This window comes from Denticeps clupeoides, chromosome 2 (assembly GCF_900700375.1).
Source record: "Denticeps clupeoides chromosome 2, fDenClu1.1, whole genome shotgun sequence".
In the NCBI taxonomy this organism is placed as follows: Eukaryota; Metazoa; Chordata; class Actinopteri; order Clupeiformes; family Denticipitidae; genus Denticeps; species Denticeps clupeoides.
The window spans coordinates 29871359-29893529 of NC_041708.1; the positions used below are offsets into that span (position 1 = coordinate 29871359).

Here is a 22171-nt window from a genome sequence, read left to right on the forward strand (position 1 = left end):
TGCTCTCTGATGTTACATTGCATTGTGTAAAACATGCATTTTAAATATGCAATAATAAATCCTCCAGAAATCTCAGTAACAAAGAAATAAACTTGCCGTGGTTGTGCAGCCCGTGTAAAACAAGCTCTCAGAACTTACAAAACTTTACGAAGATCAATCTTATGACAACTGAATTTGCTCCTTCAGACAGCGTGCAGAAAAGGCAGGCCGAACGGTGGACACACCACATTTTCCTCCTTGAGCTGAAATTCGCGCTATACGGTAGCGCCACGCCACTGACCAGGATCAATATTTCATGGGGCCGAACCTTGACACATGATTATTTTATGTGACACCATACATAAGCTGAACCTGTAATGGAGGTTTTCAAGAGATGATATCACACACACGAAGGAAACCCCTTCTTCTCCTTTATTTACCGTGATTCGGGGATATTTGCTTTGCCAAAAGCGAATTTGACCCGAGAGGGGAATACCGGCGTTGGGTTAATTAAAATATATTTTTGGAGGAGCCGGACCGCGCTGGGGAAGATGGAACAAAGTTGGTTTTGTAACGAAACAAATATGTCGTCTGTTTACGGGTTGTTTTATGAACCGCCATTGAGAAAATCAACGTACTGCGAGCACTGAAAACATAGTCGCCTAACAAGCACCAACGTTATGAATGGTCCTGTTGGCAGAACCTGGGAAGAACACCCACCCCCCCCAAAAAATTTTTTTTTTTTTCAATAACTGAGATGAGCACCCAGGCCTGCGCGTCTGTTGCCCCGGGTGCGTGTGAAATGCCGCTCGAGGACAAAGTAAGCCGCCGCCGCTGGCCAAGCCCCTTTGTGCCCAAAGCCTCGTCAAGAGGACTCTTCACAGCTCAGGCAAACACACTCTCCAGGCTCTCAGCAAAGCACTGGAGATCCTCCCATTGTGCCGGGACACACATTACTCTCTCGAGGAGGGGAACAGGGGAAACAAGGCAAAAAGTAATGAAAAGGCTGGAGGAGACCCCCTCAATACACCTTCACCCCCCCCAGCACCACCACGTCCTGCCCCCACACCGCCGTCCTCATTTCCAGATGATAATTGCCATTGAAACACTCTTTTTTTTTTATTATTCTTTGTTGTTCGGGGGCCTAATTCAGAGAGCAAACCCATACGATGGGAACAAGGTGAGCGAGTGTTCATCCTCCATGATGACTTAGCCATGCTGCGTCCCCCCACCCTATTCACAAAGAGAAGGGAAAAATGTGTCCTTTTCCCCCTTATTTTCCCACAATTACTTCTCAGCCTTTTGCTTTCAAGACCAATTTAAATGCAGGACCAACACCTCCCTGGAAGACGTAAGACCAACTAAAAAAAAAATCCTAAATGTCTTCATGGTGAACACACTGACTGCTCTGCTGATTGTCGGTGGTTGGTGAGCACCAATCCGTTTTCTCAAATGGTGCAAAAGCACTTAATGTTCTTGGTAAGATAATACACAACTTAACAATTAAAGCAAGTAAACCAATAAGAAATCCATTTACATTTGCTTATTCTAAACCCCATATTTAAAATGTAAGGTGAGGAGAAGGTTTTCTTTCCTTTCTTTTAAAGCACACTGGGAAGAGGCAGACATGGCAGCCAGAGTGCATTTTACTGTATTTCATAATAAAAATATATATACGCTCTAAAAATAGAGAGGTCCGAGGTGGGAGGGGAACTCTGAGGTAACAGCTGTTTACCGGGCTGCTGCTCAGGCCTATGTGGCCCAGAAGCTGCTGAATAAATATAGTTTGTGTGCAGGTTGGGACCATGGAGGAGAGATGCTGACTAACTCAAGGAAGCAGCGTTTTTGGGTCAGACGTGAATAATGTGGAGACAAACGGGACTGGACATTTTGCTCCTGTAGAATCATAAAGGATGGAATTAAACAATTCTACACTGCTTTTTCAAGATATTATTTCAAGAATATTATATGTTGAAGTGTTATGCAACAACATGCACTGTAAGCGCAATTTCGTCAGCATCACCACCACTTACTATTATAACAGCAGCAGAGATTCCATAACGTGTGTCTAAACCCTCCCAGCACCGTTTCAGTCATGCAAAGTAACTGTGAATGCACTAAACACACACCTGATATGTCATTTTGATATGTTGCTACAGTCGGGGACAGTTTTGTTCTTGTAATCTTTAAAAATATCAAAAAGCAGCATTAAGTGTGGGCTTGAGGGTGGGCTGTAGCTGAGACATTAACCAATCAACAAATGGTACATTTATAATATGTGCAACGTGTTGCCTTTGTTTACGAAAAAACAATCTGAACCTCCGTTTTGCACGTTTCATCCATTCATTCATAATAACTCCTGGCAGGGTCACAGAGGCTGCAGTGATCCCAGCAATCTCATGCACACACACACACACACACACACACAGCAATCAGTTCAGCAACCCAGACACTCTACCACCATGTTTTTGGCCTATGGGAGGAAGCCAGAGCTAATTTCACCTTCAAAATAACTCTTCCCTCAGCAGAAGCAAGAAAACAGGAAACAGAAATACAATCCGTGATCAGAAATATGGCCGTCGTGATGTAACGATGCATTAATTTCCCTCCCAAATGAATCCAATTCAACCCGATGAATGAAATGAAATATTGCATCCAGCGTGGTGTCGCTGACACAATTTCCATACATAGCTCAGCAACCGCATGGCATTTTTGCACAGCTCTCCGAAACATGCCTCACCGCAACTCTATGTCGAGTCTTGTCACAGGTTTGCAGTGGTAGACAGGAGAAGCTTGTAAAAATACTCGCAAACTGCCAAAAAGAACAACAGCTTAGGTGAGAGGGAACCTCCTCGGCAAACGATTTTCCCTCCTTCCACTGTGAGGTCATGTCGAAAATATTTAGCAAACACTGCGTATAATAATACCATACAGCCATACGAAGAATATCAAAGTACTTCCTAAATACTTCCTAAATTACATTACGGGGGTTGACCTTTCAACCCTCCGTTGTTACCATCGGAAACAAACGGCACATCTTGTCCAGGCTGTGATGTATGATAAGCATGGCACATTTATGATATCGGTTTTGTGGCTGGGCAAAAACCCTGTTGATATCATCAGGCTGCACTCTTGAGCACGGGGAAACCTGAGCCAGAATTTGCTAATATCTTTATATCTTGGAATTCCAATGATGAACAACAAAGTTCTGGAATTTTTTGAATTAGTTTTTACTTTTTTTTTTTAGTTGTCCTGGATGCTCTATGTTCAGTGTCTTACAGAAAAGGCCAACAGAATGCAGGGGATCACCAAGTCCCCTTGGTACAACATTACAAACTTTCAAAATCTCGTTTCAGGCTCTTTCAAACGGTAATTTACTAAATTACAGTTTATTTTTTTCTTTCGGTACTATTTCAAATCAGTCTGCGAGACATGTGTCTTATCACACCTGACTTCTGTCAGAGGAGATGTCTTGACGTCAGTCAGGAAAGAGTTTGTTTAGTTGCAATGTGCAGATTTACAGTCCACTATTTGGGCAAATATTACAGTCCACTATTTGGGCAAATATTAGAGTATTCTTCTACCAGAAAAAAAAGACTGCTGTTCAGTTGAAAAGGTCCCAGGGTCTGACAGGCTCAGGAGATGGTTCCCCTGAAATTCCAGATCCTTCTATGAGGGCCTCTGAGAGAACTCAACGGACAGTAGGGGCTCAGAGGTCAAAGGGCAGACTTTGCTGAGGCCCCGGCTTTGGGGAGGCTCTGTTTGCTTTCCATCTCCACAGAGAATGAGAAGAACTTCAAGAGCTGCCCCGTTCTCACACCATCATACCAATCACTGGGAAGGCAGAAAATAGAGAAAAGGAAGAGACTAAGAAGTGTGTGAAAGAGAGAGAGAGATGAGGTGGTTGAAGTGTAGCTGCTTGCCAGGCAATGCAATATATATAAAAATACAGATTTAAACATTCAAAGTGCACGCTAAAAACGTAAAAAAAGAAACTTTTTATGTGCCATGTGCAATTTTTATTTAGACCAACTCAGGTGTGTGTGGAGTTCAGTTGGATACACAAAATGTGCTCACAGTTCCGGGCCAGTATGTGAGATGTGTTACAAACGTCTGCCTTTGAATCAAAGTCACTCAGGGTTATCTTTGAACACGAGACGTGGTGATTTTCAAGACACTGTCTATCCCCAGGCTACAACCATGGAAGCAAGCGCTTAATGAAAAAAAAAAAGGGGGAATCTCAACCTGGCTGGTGCAATGTCACATTCAATGTTACATCTTTTAAATCATATGATGCACTTTACCAAAAGAAGGCTACCATGCTAAACATTTTGGCCAATGTCAAAAGGCAAATTTTAAAAATTCACAGTTCAACGTATTCACAGGATTTGCAATGGTGATACTGTATTTAAAGTAAATTGTGCCTGCACTTGTAAAAAAATTACAGTGCCTGCTATGTATTTAAGTTAAGCTGAGTGCAGAGGAGAGGCAATATGAGCAAACCTCATGACCACATTAAACAGGGCTTTAATATTCACTGACTTCAAAGAGGCAAGAGCAATGCACCAGGAGCAAGCACTGACAGCAAAAACAATAATTTAATCACGTCATTATAAATATTAGGGTAAAAATCATATTTCTCTCATCATCTTTAAAGTGGCTTTTTATTATGTTTGCTTCGTGTAATAAGAGGTTATGATGATTGAGGTGTCAGCTGGGAACATTCTTCACTCCCAATTGGCGGAGAAACTGATGGAATTATTATCAGATAAGCCTCACCGTTACACGCACCACGTCCGCCCTGTGCAAACGACCAAGACACAAGCATTCACACCCCCCGAGGCAACAATAAAAATCCGACAGCAAATGAAGACAAGCAAAAAAAAAAGAGTTTAAGCCACCTTGACGCAAAAACAGCAAGCTTATATTCAGAGGTGCAAAGTAACGAATTACATTTACTCATGTTACTGTAACTGAGAAGTTTTTGCGAGCAATTTGTAATTTTTTAAGTTGTTTTTGAAACAGGTCAATTTACCTATTACATTTTTACCCGAGTATTTTACTTTGCCACATTGGAAAACCCCCCGGTTACTGGTTAAAAAATGAGATGCCGAAGAAAAGAAATCCGCTTGAACTGAAAGGAAATTGCGAAGTTGCTGACCGAAACAAGTTGCGCAAAACTTTGTCGATGCCCCTTTGGCAACAATTACACCCTCGGGTCTTTTTGAATATGATGCCACAAGCTTGGTACACCTATCCTTGGCCAGTTGACCCTTGACCCATTCCTCTTTGCAGCATCTCTGAAGGATGGGAAGTTTGGTGCCATTTTCAGATCTCTCAAGAAATGCTCAGTCGGATTCAAGTCTGGTCTCTGGCTTGGCGACTCAAGGCCATTCACAGAGTTGTCCTGAAGCCACTCCTTTGATATCTTGGCTGTGTGGTTAGGGTCGTTGTCCTGATGAAAGATCTGAGTTCAAGAGCGATTGGAGCAGGTTTTCACCCAGGATGTTCATTGCCGCAGTCATCTTTCTGTAACATTTCCCAGATTTGTGCCTCAAGATCATCCTGTCTCGGAGATCTACAGACAATTCCTTAGCTTGGTTTGTGCTCTGACAATGAATTGTCAACTGTGGGACCTTATATAGACAGACATGTGTCTTTCCAAAAGTTTTTTTCCACAGCTGGACTCCAAATAGGCTGCAGAAACATCTCAAGGATGATCAGGGTGTGAATAGTTATGTACATGTGCTTAATCAATTTGCCAAAATCTCAATTAAGCTTTTTCACTTTGTCGTCATGTTTGTATAAAATTCTGAGGAAAAAAATTAACTCAATCAATTTTGGAATAAGGTTGCAACATAAAAAGTGATGCGGTGGGAATACTTTTCGGGTGCACCGTATTTGCCTTTTGCCTTTGTATTCCATACATTACACTGTTCAAACTGAACAAGAACTTAACAGTCTAATGCGGTAGTATTCTGTGGGGCTGGGCGCCTTATTTCATTTCTCATATCAGCAGGCAGTGTGCTCATTGGTCAGTAAAGACTACTGATATATTTATGTTTGCTATAGAAAGGACAAAAAGTACAATTTGTTAGTAAGGAATTGTTGACCATTTTCACAGTTTTGGATACTTTGGTTTTTGATTTTTCTATTTCTATTATTTTCTTTATCTTTAATAATTTGGTACTTTTGTGGCCAATTGTGCTTAAAATGTTTTATGGGGTGGTCTGAACATAGTTTGCACATTATACTGCCTATAAGTTCAAAAATTTTACATTAAGTAACTGAAGTAACTGAAAGTAACTTTTACTCAAAGTAAATGTTAAATTAAGTAGTTTTTTTACTTTTACTCAAGTAGATTTTTAGATGGGTACTTTTACTTGAGCAGAATTTACACGTCAACAAGCTGTGTCATTTATTATTTTTGGCAAAAAGGGCAAACCAATAAATTAATTTGAAATTAATTATGTATCTTTTCAGATCCTACAGCAGATCCTAAATACCTAATTTTTTCCCTATTAAAAGGCTGGATTATAACTGACACCCAGATGCATGCATGTAAATCATATGAGAAAAATCACAGAATATATTTTAAATAAGAACATTTATCTTGTATTGTATTGTACTGTAGAGATTATAGGTTTGAATCTGACTAGGCACCTCAAGGCATATCTAGACTAGTTGCTTTGTTGTCCCGTTGCTGCAATCAAGAGGAAACTAGCATATCCTTATCCATGTTGCTTATAATAGAAGGGTTAAAAAAAATATACAAATATATAAAACGATGAGGTGGGCGGCGATAGGAGTGCAAGGCTGGTTGAACATGGATGAGCCAGAGATAACCTCCCTCTGCCTTTCCTCTGTAAAACGGGGAAATTCCTATTGTTGGCAGATGCACCAGCAGGCCTCATAAGTCCTGAGGCATTTAATGTGCATGTCTTGGCTGTGCAAGACAGTGCCTGAAGAGCACAGACAAAACACACAGACCTCGGGGGTGAAAAACAATGAGAAGAGCGAAACTGTAAACTGTTATATCAGCCGGCAGCTCTATAACAGCTGGACAATGATACGAACTTTGCAAACTGCCCACACACTGCACATCCACAGGAACAATGGAGGAGGCAGGGGGGCATCCAAAAGGTAATACTCTGTGATAAATGCGAGAAGGAGTGCTAAAATACCCAGGCCAGCTTTGTGTACATTGCAGACAGACTGTGCAAGTCCAGGCTTGTGCCACTAAGCATTTAATAAATCTTACACTGAAGGAAAACCCTTCACAGATTGATTAACTGCTGACAGTTTTATGGCAAAATTGCTATTGTTGCACTCCAAGCACTCATCATTAGTAGTATCAGCGATAGGGTGTGATCATTTATGCTTTTGCCACACTTTTCAAGCACAGGTCAAATTGAGAAACACATTTCACCCCACCCCTTCTTTGAATTTGTCCCTGCTCTGTCAACATCACTTTGCAATATTCATTATAATTAGTGTATTTCACAATGAATGACATGAAGGCTACTGTTTATGTAATTGTGCTGAACCTGGTGATTCAAGGTCCGTATAGCATGAATACCTGATAAGGATCTTACAAGAAAAACACAGATGACAAAACATCTTAAATATGATAATCATGATATTTATGTAAATGTTAGTGACAGATTTCTGGGAGTTTCTAGCTCTTTCAATCCCTTTAATACCCCCAAATCTGCATGTGTCTTGCAATGGATCTATGTGTGAGTTCAATAAGTATTTAAAAATAACAAAACCTTCCTGAAGTGACACACAATCTTCTTTTTCTTCCTTGGGAAGACTTTCCTTGGTGTGTAGAGACATGGTCAACTGGAAATTCAGGAAGAAATGCTGGTAGATGCAGAGCTCTCCTTACTCAACTGGTCCAGAAAACATTCCATCCTAATCCATCCATTCCATCCTAATACTAATGCATCTGAAGTTCTAAATGTTGTAACACTGGTGTAATATGAAAGGCTAGTGTACAGGACTTAAAAACAATGGCAATAATGAATAACCTTGACCACAGCAAGAAATAATCAGTTAGAAACCAGTTCAGACTTTTATCGCCACTGTGAGGGCATGCTAAGCACCGATTGCCATTAAGCCATCTTATAAAGCATATTTGTACTTCAAGACCTCAGTCTGTCTCTGCCAGCTAAAAACAAAAAAAAACTGAGGAAGCTTGTTTGGACATTTTAAAAAAGGACATATTCAGAACAATTTTATGCCATATTTATAATGTGTGCTCCACATGGTGGGTTATGAGTTTATTCATGGCCTCAGCTGGCTGATCTGGGAAAGTAAAGTCAGACATTCTCACAGGCAGATCGAATGACTGCTTTTACCCAAATAACAAAACACATTAGAGCATTTTGCGTACGTACCTGTGTCCATATTGAGCTTCTTCCATGTGCACGTTTCTAAGACACAGAATACATTACATTTAATAGCCACCAACTTCAGAAGTGGTTTTTGATGATCAAAAGGACAATGTCATTTTGCTGCCTTGAAATTGAAATGCAGCGATGACAGGCCTAATTTAAAAAACACCACAATTACAAGTGCAACGCACACACAAAATACGTTGATATTCTGAATACCCAGCTGGGCATAAGGTGTCAAAATGAGTAGCATGTCTGAAGAGATAAGAAAAACCACTGGCAGACAGTGTAAGGCAAGGTGAAAAAAGCACACTTTAGATCATCAAAGCAGGGCCCTGAGATACAATATGGAAACCACTTTAATAGCCTGATGTCACAATACTGATTCTAATCAACAAAATACACAAAAGGCACAGACGACACATTTTAAGCATGTTAGGAATTTTCTTGCTTACACCTACTGGGAACTGATCATTATTTTAGACAGACACTCAGTATCCTTTTTGCATGTCTGAGGCAAGACACAATGGGGCTCACAATGGGCTCTGTCCTCTGATGGGTCGCCATCTTTAGAAAGACACTCACAGAGATAATCTTCACCGAACATGTGTCTGCAGAGAGGTGCTTTAACCAGACAAAAAAAACTAGGCCTGCACTCAAAGTTGGAATCCTTTGTGATAACAAAGATGTCTCTGCAAGAGGGTCAAGGCACACACACACACACACACACACACACCATTACCATTTTAATTCCTCTCAGACAACAGCCTGCCCTCAATATGTATGCTCTTCCTGATTATGGTTTCCCCTGGTCAAAGGAAGGTCTGGACTAACAGTGAGACAGAAGGGCAGGTCCCAAGAAAACCAGGGTCTGAACAGAAATTCACAACAAAGCTTCCTTTCAACAGTATTGGTCAAACACTCAAAGGCAGAAACAGCTGTCCTTCAATGTGAGGGAGAGAGAGATGGGTGCACGAGAGGTCAAACGTACCAGAGGTCAGTTCGCTTTCCTGTTTTATGAAGACTTTTACAGCAGGGGTGTAAATCAGTTAATTAATCACACATTCTGCAATGAATTAATTCCATCAATAAATTCTTGGGAGTAAAGTTTTCTATAATGTATATTTAAAATGATTACCTGCGACAAGAGTGAGAAAGAGGCTTAAATAGGGAGTGATGGGGAGATGATCTGGTCATTGTTAACATTAACAAAACACAGTTGCATTAACTCCATTAATTTTACTCTTACTCTTACAGAATCTTAACCAGAGCGACTTACAATGAGCGGTGACAGTGAGAGTGCCCCTGGAGACACTCAGGGACACAATGGAAGTAAGTGGGGTTTGAACCTGTGAAAATACGTATAAATTTAGCAATTAACGACAGCCCTAGTTTACATACAATAAACCTACACCTACTAGCAAACTTCACTGATGTTCTCATGAAGTTTGCTCCAAATAGCCAATCCTGGATTTGCATTCATCAAACAATAGTGAATTGTTTAAATGAAATGATTATTCAGGATCATGGGCTAAAGCAGCTTGGAACAATGTGGCAATATGCTGAGTGGAGCCAGGGATAAAACAGTGCCAATAGATCACAGTGTCAAAGAGTCCAAAAGTTTCAGCACTGAATCGAAGGAGGCCTCAGAATGTTCTAAGCTGCTCTTAGTATGTTGTGTAAGGAGAGTGAAGTGGTGAATATGGCGATTGAGAACTTGGGAGAACTTCTTAGCGTGGCCTACATGAATTAACATGAATTAACAGTTGCTGTCTTTGTTCTACAATATGTCAGATGGGAACTGTGAGTGATTTGTGATATGAATGACAAGTATGCTTACAAGTATGCCAGCAAAGCTGGCACATCTCCACTCTAAAATAGCAACAACCATTAACAGACTGAGCTGTCCCGCTTGAATCCACATAGACACACCCACACTAGTCTTCTTCTTTATTCGTGAAAAAAACACACCATATTTATTATAAACATAGAACAACCACAGTGTAACAAGACTCTTCTATGCACAAAAAAATAAAGGGAACACTTGGATCTCCAAGTCAATCACACTTCTGTGAAATCAGACTGTCCACTTCAGAACCAACAGGTGGTACGAGGGGCCTGACATCCACAGGTGGGGGTTGTGCTTACAGCCCAACACCGTGCAGCAAAATTAACTAATTCGCCATTGGCACCCTGAGCTCTTCACAGAAGGAAGCAGGTTCAAACTGAGCACATGTGACAGACGTGACCGAGTCTGAAGATGCTGTGGAGAACGTTCTGCTGCCTGCAACATCCCCCAGCATGACCGGTTTGGCAGTGGGTCCTTCTGCTCACCATTAGGTACCGAGATTATATCCTCAGACCCCTTGTGAGATCCTATGCTGGTACGGTTGACCCTGGGTTTCTCCTAATGCAAGACAATGCTGGACCTCATGTGGCTGGATTCTGTCAGCAGGCATTGATGCAATGTACTGGCCCGCTCGTTCCCCAGACCTGAATCCAACTGAGCACATCTGGGATATCGTGTCTCGCTCCATCCAGACTGTCCAGGAGATGGAGGACGCTTTAGTCCAGGTCTGGGAGAAGATCCCTCAGGAGACCATCCGCCATCTCATCAGGAGCATGTCCAGGCGTGGTAGGGAGGTCATTCAGGCACATGGAGGACACACACTACTTTTCCACTTTATTTTTGAGTGTGACTCCAAATCCAGAACTCCATGGGTTGATAACTTTGATTTCCATGAATAATGTTTGTGTGGTTTGTCAGTACATTCAGCTATGTGAAGAACAAAGTATTTAATAAGAATATTTAATTAATTCAGATCTAGGATGTCTCATTTTTGCATTCTCTTTATTTTTTTGAGCAGTGTATACGCCTGAACTGTGTATAGTCAATTCTGTGCTTTATTTCAGAATTTAGAATTACAGGGAGAAGGGACAGGAGATTATAATATGCAAGAAGCCTTTATTGTCATTGTGACAGAGCATACACAGTATTGGCTCAAGGGGACCTCAGTGGCACCTTGGCAGTTCAGGATGTGACCCAACACACCTTTGGTTATGAGTCCGTTTTCTTACCTGCTCGACGCCATTGTTCGCCATGTTTTAAAATAAATGAAGATCCCTTGTGTCATGATCCGGTCCGGAAGGGGTTTGTCATGTGTAATGTTTCCTAATCGTTTTCATCAGTGTTTAATTGAATAAAGCTGCACTGTTTGGTCTTTGTTATGTCACATGTTCACCATGTTATCGGATGTCTCCCCTGTCCTGTTCTTCACCGATTAAACCCCGCTTTCATGGCGTCGTGCGAATGTGTCCTTCTTCCTCGTCAAGTCTTCTCATCATCTCAGTTCACCTGCCTCGCCATGCCAAATGGCCCTGACACCTTGCAACCAGCACCTCTCCCCTTTAAAGGGGAGGTGACAAACCATTTACACTTTTATTATGTGCGACGCCCTAAACACACCTAAACAAATTAGGACAAACTCTCTCCCACTTTGCACTGGTGCAAAGTCATTTTTTTTCTGCTGTCACAATAGAAGAATGGAATTGGACACACCCATCAATTAAAAAAATGTCTTCGCTATGCATCCGATTTTGCGTATGTACATAAACCAAAAACATTCTGTGTTCAAGCTAAATTTTATTCAACACATTGTACATTTTATGCAATGAAGCATTTCATGCACTCTTGACAGGCCGCTTTGAGGACAAGGCGGCATTTTTGGGAATGCTCTCTGTTATCACGCGCTCTCAGGGCGAAGAGACCGGTGAGCCTAATTGGTTTTTGAACAATTGAATCTTTCTGGGCAAACACGTGGTATTTGCCGCTGCCACAGTTTATGTGTTTGGCCTTTGTTGTCCAGGTAGATGATTCACTGCTGGTGATGCGAGAGTAGGTTTGGCATTAAGTGATCAATAATGAAGCGCATTTCTGAAAGTCAGGTACAAAGCTGGCCCTCCACATGTGCCTGTAAACAAATGTTTAGGGGAAAAGTCAACTTGAACGAGCCAAGGGAGGTTGTGATCAAAGGACGCGACGTCATGACCACTCAAGAGATAAGTGAAACGTGGAAAAAAACACACAGAAATGTCTTGAGCTGACCCAGGTAATTACATAGAAGTGTGTTAAACTAAATAATAAAAAAAGTTTTTTTTTTTTACATGCATGTGCCTGTTTATCACGTTATGTCAGCATGCGTCACACTTTGCTACCAAAGCAGGATCTGGCATGACCTTATCTGTCGGTCGGCCCATTCTGTTTCAGACATTTAGGAACGTCATCTCTAAACACGTCCTCTGTTTCTCGTGCGCGTGTTTACTAAACCCGCCGAATGCAACACTTACCCGGCTGGTCGGAAACAAAGCCGCAGTCGAGTGATCTCGGCGGAGGGATGAAAGATTAAAGCGCGGCCGGAGCCGTCACTCTCGGCGCGTGGGACAGCACGTGTCGCCATGTTCTCGTTGTCCGTCACTCAAAAAAAAAAAAAAAAAAGAAGAAGATGCGTGTGTGTGAGAGAAGGAGAGAGAGAGAGAGAGAGAGAGAAAGAGAGCGACCACAACTCTGCCCGGTTCTGGGTGATTCTGCTGGTTTTCAGTGCATGGGTGTGTGTGTGTGTGTGTGTGTGTGTGAGTGTGATTCGTACATTGGATGTATGGGTGATGAGCAGAAACTTGTCGCGGCATTTGTTTATTAATCGCGGGGTGGTGGGATGTGTCTCTCATCGCGCCAACAGGTATAATTAAGCTTTAAAGGCGACGTGGAGCTTGATGTGCGTGGCTCTCGTTCGGTGTTTAATCTCCCTCTTGCTCTGCCGCCTTTGATGTCAAACCTGCGCTTGAGTCACCGAGGGCATTTGCTGGACAGTTCTGAGATGATGTGTGATGCCAACATCCTTCTACCTGCGCCCTGACATCAAGCCAACTGTGGAAGGCAGGTGTTTCCAGGAAAGAGTTTCCTGGTAATCTGGTGGGGAAAAAAGACACATCGTGACACTTGGGTTGACCGACGTAGCAAGAGTCACCCCATCGAAAGGTCACGTGAATTGAAACGCTGCTCTGAGAGGGTTTTGAATTGCGTGAGTTCCTCCCTACTTCGTCCCATTTCGGATTGGTTCATGGTCCTGGATGAGAGATGTGAAGTGGGACATCAGAGAAAAATGTAAACATGCCGTGCATTACCGTCCTTGATCTCGCATTTCGTTCTTCAGAGGAGGGAACAGGTTTAGTGTTAAAACAAATGCGTCATAACCTGCCTGACCCTGATGGATGTTCTTTTTTTTTTTCAAATTTGGGAGTAGGATTAGGATTCTGTCCACTACAGATCTTTATTTAGATCTTCATTATTTGTATGTGCCACTGTAATTTATTGAAAAATGTGTGTGTGTGTGTGTGTGTGTGTGTGTGTGTGTGTGTGTGTGTGTGTATGCATTGTGAAACACTGCAGCACAGCACACAGTGACACAATGAAATGTGTCCTCTGCTTTTAACCGTCACCCATGGTGAGCAGTGGGCAGCCATGACAGTGTGTGGGGACGGTGCTTTGATCAGTCGCACCTCAGTGGTATCTTGGTAGATCGGGATTGAAACCGACAACCTACTGATTATGGGGTTGCTTCCTTAATCACTAGGCCACCACTGCCCTACACACTGATACTAATCCTGTGTGCCGTATTAAAAGCATTAAAAGCAAGTTAAACACTTCAGGCCTATACAACTTGATTTCCGGAGGAAATTGGAGATTGATTAAGTGCAATAGTGCGCACCGCTATTGTTTTAATTCCAAAAACAAACCATTTTACTCTTACATTTACAGCGTCTATCAGACGCCCTTAACCAGAGCGACTTACAATGAGTGGTTACAGTGACAGTCCCCCCAGAGACACAATGGTAGTACGTGGGGTTTGAACCTGCGAATTTGTGGTCATCTGGTGCATAGGCGAGTGTGTTAACAACTACCTACTCTACCACCACCCCATTAAAAACATGGTTGTGCAACCCTATTATATTCAGCAACGCCCCTGCTAGCCCCAAAGCAGCATGAACGCTGGTTCTGTTCATAGCAAAACTGCAGTTTCATACGTTCATTTTCGTTTGCTGGCAGATGCATCATGTGAACCTGGGTGAAACGGCTGACCCCTTACAATGGCGGCACATTTTTCTCTCCCCCCTCTTTGTTTTTCGTGCTGCTGGATGGCTGGCGCGGCGGAGGTGTGAAGAGACGGGAAACACAGCTGTTTACCTTGGCAGGTGAGACGCGGCAGGCCAACGGCCAACGCTGACACCCTCTTCGAGTGATCCACGGCGCATCAAAAAGCCTCTGTCCCTGTGCCACTCTGCTGATTGGCAGCGAGCACACAGTCCTCCCCGAGAATGGCCACCGATTGGGCGCGGCGCGGCGCACCTGGCAGCACGGGTAGATTTCCGGATTTTGTGCAGTGTGTTCTTATCGCCGTTTAAACTTGAGATGTCAGTGATCTTGTGAAATGCCAGGGCCTTCCCCTGTCTCAGAACATCCATGCTTGCCTTGTTAATTAACACACCGAACACGGGGCATTGCCTGGGGAGCATACACAGTTGTTTGGTATGAGATTTGTTTGGTGCTTGAGACATATTAATCTTGATGGATTATTGAGGGATCATCTTAAATGTTCCGAATAGTGGCCTTTTATCTGTACCTGTCTTTTTATGATGGAAGACAGTGTAAGAATCTGTCCTGTTGTGATGGTGCCAGTTGGGTCTTACTGCTGTGCTCCTGGTTGTTTTTTTTTAAAGTGGTTGTCAATCACAGTGATTGAAGAACAAGAGCTTTGTGAAATGTGTTCGTTCTCTTATCTGCGCCGTGACACTTCCCATTTGGAGTTTCAGGACAAGGTTTTTGCTTTCTCAACATTAACAGCCTGCAACAGTGCGCATCAAAAACGTCAATCGAGAGTTTAAAATGTTGCGGCACAGCTGGGGGACATTTCAGCACCCCATGAAATGATGAAACACACAATGTGAAAAGCAATTTCACAGTGACAATCAAATGTCACAACTCTGTTAGACAGGAAATGATATCTGGAAACAGGCAATCGGTTTGACGCATCGTAATTATGTCATTAATCCCGGCAGCTAATTGGCTCAAAGGTTTTGCCCATTGACTGTATAAAGCATGGATGCCGTGGCGCCATTGACTTCCATTCTAGAACAATCAAGCCAAAATGGTTGTCAATGGGAGACGAGAGAGGTGCAGCATCCAGTTTTTTCCCGCCAGAGCTGTCAATCACTTCATTCCCAAATGAAAGCACACCTTCTTACAATATCGAACAGACAAAAAAGTTTGAATCTTGAAAACTTTATATGAGACATGACATGGGGGAAACGTGGGGATAGGCGAAAATAATTTGCGCACAAATGTACCGTGGCAACACATTCAGAGATAAAACACAACTGTGTCCACAGCCTCCTAGAAGAGACGGAACAGCATATAAACAGCATATTTCAAACCAACTTTTCCTCATTGGTGATACACGTGACAGCCATCTCGGATTTTACGGTCAGGGGTAGGCAGAAATGTGTCTGCAGATTATCCAGATTACTTCTCTGGATTGTTATTTTTGGCCAACACTTTGTTTTTTGGATAATGGAATAAGTGGCGGAACCTTGCATGTGGGAGAAACTAATGATTTTGAATGATTTTTGATACACTGCTGTGTGTGTGCTAAAATCATTACACTTATTTGTTGTCCACTAATATCTGTGAAGCTGCTAACAATGCAGCATTGAGAAAAATTATAGTGGCAAATAGAGGTATAGAGGCATTTTTAAAATGATCTATAAACAAGTCTGTGTTTACGACGTGTGCACAGCAACGTTGCCCTTCTCCAGTAAGGTGCTAAAAACCCATAGATTAGACAGATAACGGAAACGGCCATTTTTTTATGACGTTCCTTTGGCACATCGGAAAACAAGTAAATATGCGCTGCTAGTTTACCTGTCATCACCGTCTGAAATTACAACACGAGGCCAAGGGACTGCTCTATCTTGGCAGAGCCTCAACACTCTTTGAAGTATCAAAGCCGTGGTGATTGACTTGCCTGCTGAACAGTTAAGCAACATGTGTCATTTAGAATGATTTTTTTTCTGTGGGCTTGGCTGTAAGAATCTAATCATTTGCGTTTTGTGGGAGGAAACTGATGGAAAGAGCTTAACGGTAAATGTCCTGTACAGACCTGACTAATATACAAAAAAACAACAAAAGAAAAACATAAGGAATAGTAACCTCATAAATTTATTTTACCAGAAATACTGCCCCGGTATTTGTAACATAATTATATTAATAGGATAATTTAAACCAATTATATGATTATTGTATTAGTCTCCTTTTTTGTTGCTGCATTGGGAAATACCAGTTGGGCAATTCTCTAATGTTGCAATGTTTTATTATTGCATGCAGATGTTTTACATTTACATTTACGGCAATTATCAGACGCCCTTATCCAGAGCGACTTACAATCAGTATTTACAGGGACAGTCCCCCTGGAGAAACTTAAGTGTCTTGCTCAGGGACACAATGGTAGCAAGATTTGAACCTGGGTCTTCTGCATCATAGGCGAGTGTGTTACCCACTAGGCTACTACCACCCTGTAGATGTGCTGTTTATTTACACATGCATCTGCTTACGTATGGAAATATTAATATGTCAGCCATCTTGGATGCTTGGGGACTTCAAAGTAACAGTTGCATTATATTAACACTTGTTAATGCACTTGTTAATATTATGAATCATTTTGGAGTGGAACACTCAATCCCACTGAGGAAAACTAACAAGACCAAATTGAATGTAAATTTGCGTTTTGACTGTGTGTGTGTGTGTGCGTGTGTGAAACAGGGCTTTAAACCACAAACCTCAAGCAAGTTGCTACATAAAACATGTTTACCTCACGGAAATGTACACAAAAACCCTGCACACGTTCTATTTTTTCCCAGTTTTCACCGGCCTGGTACCGTCTCAGCTGTTTAACATCTGTACCAAAACCCCAACATGGACTCATCCAAGAAAGGTGGATAAATAGGGGGCTTTCAGAGTTGACGCGGAAAGTCCCCAATTATGTGGTAATTCTCGTGAGTGGTTTAGGATATTTATCCTCATTGCCCAAAGAGCTTTGCATTTACAAGATGTTACCACAAACACATTCCTTTAGGCCCAGGCAAACTGCAGACTCCCTCAGTCACTCGAAATAACAGGTGATTTATGCGAGGCTTCTGAGGAAGGCTGAAGGCTTATGTTCAGATCAAGCCCTTTTACGAAAAGGAGTTAATTGCTTTCCTTTGGGGAAGGGGGGAGGCAATATTAGTGATAAGAACAATAAATCTACACCTGAGGAAAACATTCATTTTGCCACTGTATTGTGGTGCAGCTTGAGAAGGTCTGTCAGCAGATCTGCAAAGATGACAGGCGTACACCTTTCTGGAGGATATGCATTTAAGGTAATTGGAGATTTGTTTGTAATTGGGACTTTTTCGCCACATAGAAATCAGCTCGGGCCTTGCAGAACGGTTGCAGAGAGGTGTGATCGCTCACGTAAGGAAGCAGCAGGCAACAACAACAGAAAAAACCTCCGATGAGTGAAGTTACAGGGGACTTTCAGCACAGCATGCTTGGCTGGGCGTTCTGTGATAATTCTCTGCCTGGGCTACAATTTATGGCCATTATGATGGTCTATTTTTAGATGCCGTGATGGATTCTGCTCAATTATTGGCCATTATGGACAGAGATGGCTTCACAAGGGCTGCAGAGATTGCGGAGCACTGCTGCGACATTCAGTTGGAATCCACTTGACGGTTGATGCACCGTACAGTTGTTCTGCAACAAAGTAGGCCAATGTGTGACATAAGCCTTGTAACCATGGATCAATCACCTTCTGAGCGCTTCTGCTTCACGTTCTTTCTAAATGAATACACAGACATCTACATTAATACATAATTACAAATTATATAATTGGCACAGTAATTAGCGTAAAATAGTCAATGGTGCGTGATCCACGTTATCCCTCAGGGGATACGATATCATTATTGGCGGCGCTCGGGATTTACATTAATAGATAAAACTGCTCGGTGGTTGAAGAAGAGAAAGGAACTGGCATTTTGTTGGATGGAGTTTTAATTATGTTTTTATCCCTCATTGTGGATGCCACACATGCCCACATCCTTGCAGATCGTGTTTCTTTCTGCATTCGTGAGGACAGGTACGGTAATAGACAGGTAATAGTGCCCTGAGTCTGACCATTGTTACAGAGTTGCAGAAAGGTCGCCTAGTAGCTGCACCACATCCGAGTCGACTAAAGGACACCGCAGTGTTTGTGCGGCCAGCCAAATCTGGCCGAAGCCAACAGGGAGCGCGGGGTTCAAACGGACACCAGCAGAGGCGGCCAGACAGACCCGGAGAACCCACGGAGGGTCCCTCCAGACAGATAAATCAACACAAGCAGTCAATAACTTCCCAAGTGTTAATAGGCACCTGCCACATTTTATGATATGTGAGCACATTTGTCATCCCTGATGCCAGTAGATTTACAGAGCGCACGCTGGCAGCTCCAAAGCATGACGTAATGTAGCACTTAGTAAATGAGGTAAAAAAACCCACAGACCCACTGATTTGTATTTCATTTACGGAGGACGTGGCTAATCATTCAGGCCCCCGCCTCCATGCACACAGAGAGCCGGAGCGAAGGGAACATTCTTGTTTCTTTATGGCCCTTACTTAGTCAGCAATGACGCAGGACATTACATCTAAAAGTATTGCATTTCTGTCTTCTACTTTTGATTGGTTCCCTTTTAGCATAGTGGAAGTGGGGAAGACCTATCGGCTAATTAAACTCATATTAGGGGAAGGTTATGGGTGGGTCATAAAATCATTTGATTCCTGTCCACTCCATCATCTCCCACTGAAGAGGCCGGCCTTGGGGTCACCGCCTTAGGTGACATAATTGCTAATTAACCACTGTGACCCACCCTCCACTTGTGTTGCCCAGTTCATAATTCAGATGAGGTTAATGTTATACATCACAAACGTATTATCACCATGACACTGACATGTAATGATGTCAACATTGATTGGCGAAAGTACAGTATATTGCAGATTTATTCAATTGCAGATAGATTTGTAGATGGAGCATTTAGAATTCTAAATTTAAGAAAGTTTGTCATCAGGTTTTATGTACTTTTAAATGTCTCATACATGGTCTGAGATACTATGGATGGATCAAGTGGTAATTACATTTTTTATCAGCATGTATTTAAATAAGAAGAAAGTGCAGCACTTATTCATGAGGCTGATCTAATTATGCTAAAGCGTCTGTTTTTATTTATATATATATATATATATATACACACACACACACACACACACACACACACACACACTGATGTCACACACACACATATATATATATATAAAAAGCACAACAGTGAGGATCTAAATTCCACGGTCATGGGTCAAGTCCAAAGTCGTGGAACGTGAAAGCAGAGAGGACAGGCTTCAGAGTCAGACAGCAGACAGCTTGACAGAGGGCAAAATAGCGATCTGTTAACGGGCCGGAGCGTCTAGATTCAACATGACAGAGCTGCAAAAACAGAGTCACCACATTAAAACCCAACTACCAGCAGAGGTGCAGAGGCGAGGAGTCCCTCCATCTCTTAAAAAAAAAAAAAGCGTTTTAGCCATTTAACGCGCGTTGATGAATCACCGAGCGCCGTTCATGTTGTGCAAATAAATACTGAGCAATCTTCACAGTAGTTTCCAGTTTACATTTCCTCGTATTATACTGTACATCTGGTATGATTCATGGACTGGGCAAACAGTGATTATGCTCTTTCCATCTTGCTCTCTTTCTCTCATGGCACTGGAACACGTTGCCATTCACATCACATGCCCAGCACATTTCTTTGAACAAAGATAAATAGCGGGATTATTTTTTCCTTTTCAAGCTGTCTGTTCTTCACAAAGTTTGCAAAGGGGTTCGGCAAAGGTTTCCCTTTCAAAGCATTATAGCAGACCTCGTTTATTTTTTTTTTTAACCTCTCCTGTTTCTTAAGTCATCAGCTCTTTGCACGACAGGCGAGTTTTTCTTTTCAAAATACCACAGATCAGGTAAAGAGGTTCATGAGGAAGAAAGTTAAATAGAAAGCTCTTTAAAATGGTATTTATAAAGGGGGAAAAAGGCAAACAGTGTCCTTGTTGAAAATAAAAGCTCGTTCTGAAATCCATTTTGATGACAGTTGGAAGAAAGCAGCTTTTATGCAGGGCTTGAGCCCCATCTTTTGCCATATCTTCCTTAGACCGCGATTATTTACTTAAAAACACAAGCAAAGGCCCCGAGTCGGGCGCTGTGCAAGACAGGTCTTTGATTTTGTGCTCCCAGGTTGAATTCTTGACTAATAAATTGTTCCACACTTTTGTCTGCGGCATTAAAGGCCAAGGTCTTCGTTTTTCTTGCCCTAATCTCAAGAATGCACCAGGCTCTTGAAAAGCAGAAAGGGGTTCCCTCCTCGCCGAGAAGCACATTTTCTTTTTCTGTTTTCTTAGACGGCACGTTTGACTGACAGGCCGGCGCACAGGACGCTGCAGACAGGCATCTGCTCCCAGCGAGTCTGTCCCAACGTCTGTCCCAAGTTAAGACAGGAGGGCCCGTCTTTAAAAAACTGGCCCGTCGCATGGATGCGAAGCGCTCCGACCAGGGTTCATCAGGACGGCCACGCCGGTCACTCCGACTGTTTACCTGTTGTTTTCTTGGACTGTTTTTTCCACCTGAGGGTGACTGGGGAGGGGTAGCCTGCCTGAGCTCATGGTGCAGGTATGAGCCGCTCAGCTTTGTTCGCTTGTTGACAGCCGCCTGCAATGTTTCACCTCTGTGTAGACAGTCCTTTTATGGATCTGTTGCAACCAGTCACTGACCCTCTCATGGGAAAACCTTACATTCTCTGGGTTTTTTTTTTTACCCATACAGCCATGCCAATATGGTTTTCTTGTACTCAGTGGTACCTGTGCTGATGACGTCACATCCAGTTGCTCGGTAGAAAAAGGTACCAGCCTGAGCTGTGGCTTCTTTTACACATGAACTGAGGCATAAATATATTCCATATGCAACACAAGACATAAATATAAGTTGTACACAGTCCAGTTCCAGCCCAAGACTTTGAAGTCCAGATTAAGACTTGGAGGGAGTCCAAGGAACGAGATTTTGGGGAAAATTAGAAATTTTCTCCCCTTCTCCACTTCAATCAATAGCAAGAGAGAACTCTTAAAAAAACTTTAAATTAGGAGAATCTGTGGCAAAGGCTCCCATCACAATTTCTGGGAAGTTGGAAGTTTTTGAAGATTGATGAACAGTACAATTGAAAGCAAATTCAAGGTCAAGTACAAGTTTTAGTTGAACGGGGACTTCAATGGTACAGAAGCGGCATTATTTCTGGTAAATAAACATGAGTGCGGTGACATCGGAATATATAACGATGCGATCGTGTGGCTACAGATCCTGCAGATCTTCTTAAAATAAGAAAAAAAAAAGACCCAGCGTGTCGTCGCTCATAAAAAAGAAGTGATTAAAAACAAAAAAAAAAGTAAAGTCCGACGTAATTCAATCCCTATGTTCTTTCTTTCATTTTGTCTTTCCTTCTATCTTTCTTTTAATCGCCGTTCCCAGACCACGTGACGACCGAACCTGCGTTGCCAGGCAACGATGTAAACAGCGGCACTTCCAACGACGATGAAGGTCTGACGTTTCACTTACTTTTCTTTTACTTCTCAGAAG

At 42.4% G+C, this 22171-nt stretch overlaps 1 protein-coding gene across 1 annotated transcript in view; it reads left to right on the plus strand.

Annotated features, from left to right (window-relative positions):
- The window catches only part of rnf32 (ring finger protein 32), a 48215-nt gene that overhangs the window by 17467 nt on the left and 8577 nt on the right, over positions 1-22171 (plus strand). The window contains exons 3-4 of the mRNA XM_028961097.1: positions 9636-9710; positions 22064-22132. Of these exons, the coding sequence (XP_028816930.1) occupies positions 22127-22132 (6 nt within the window). The 5' untranslated portion in view covers positions 9636-9710; positions 22064-22126. The remainder of the gene's footprint in view (positions 1-9635; positions 9711-22063; positions 22133-22171) is intronic.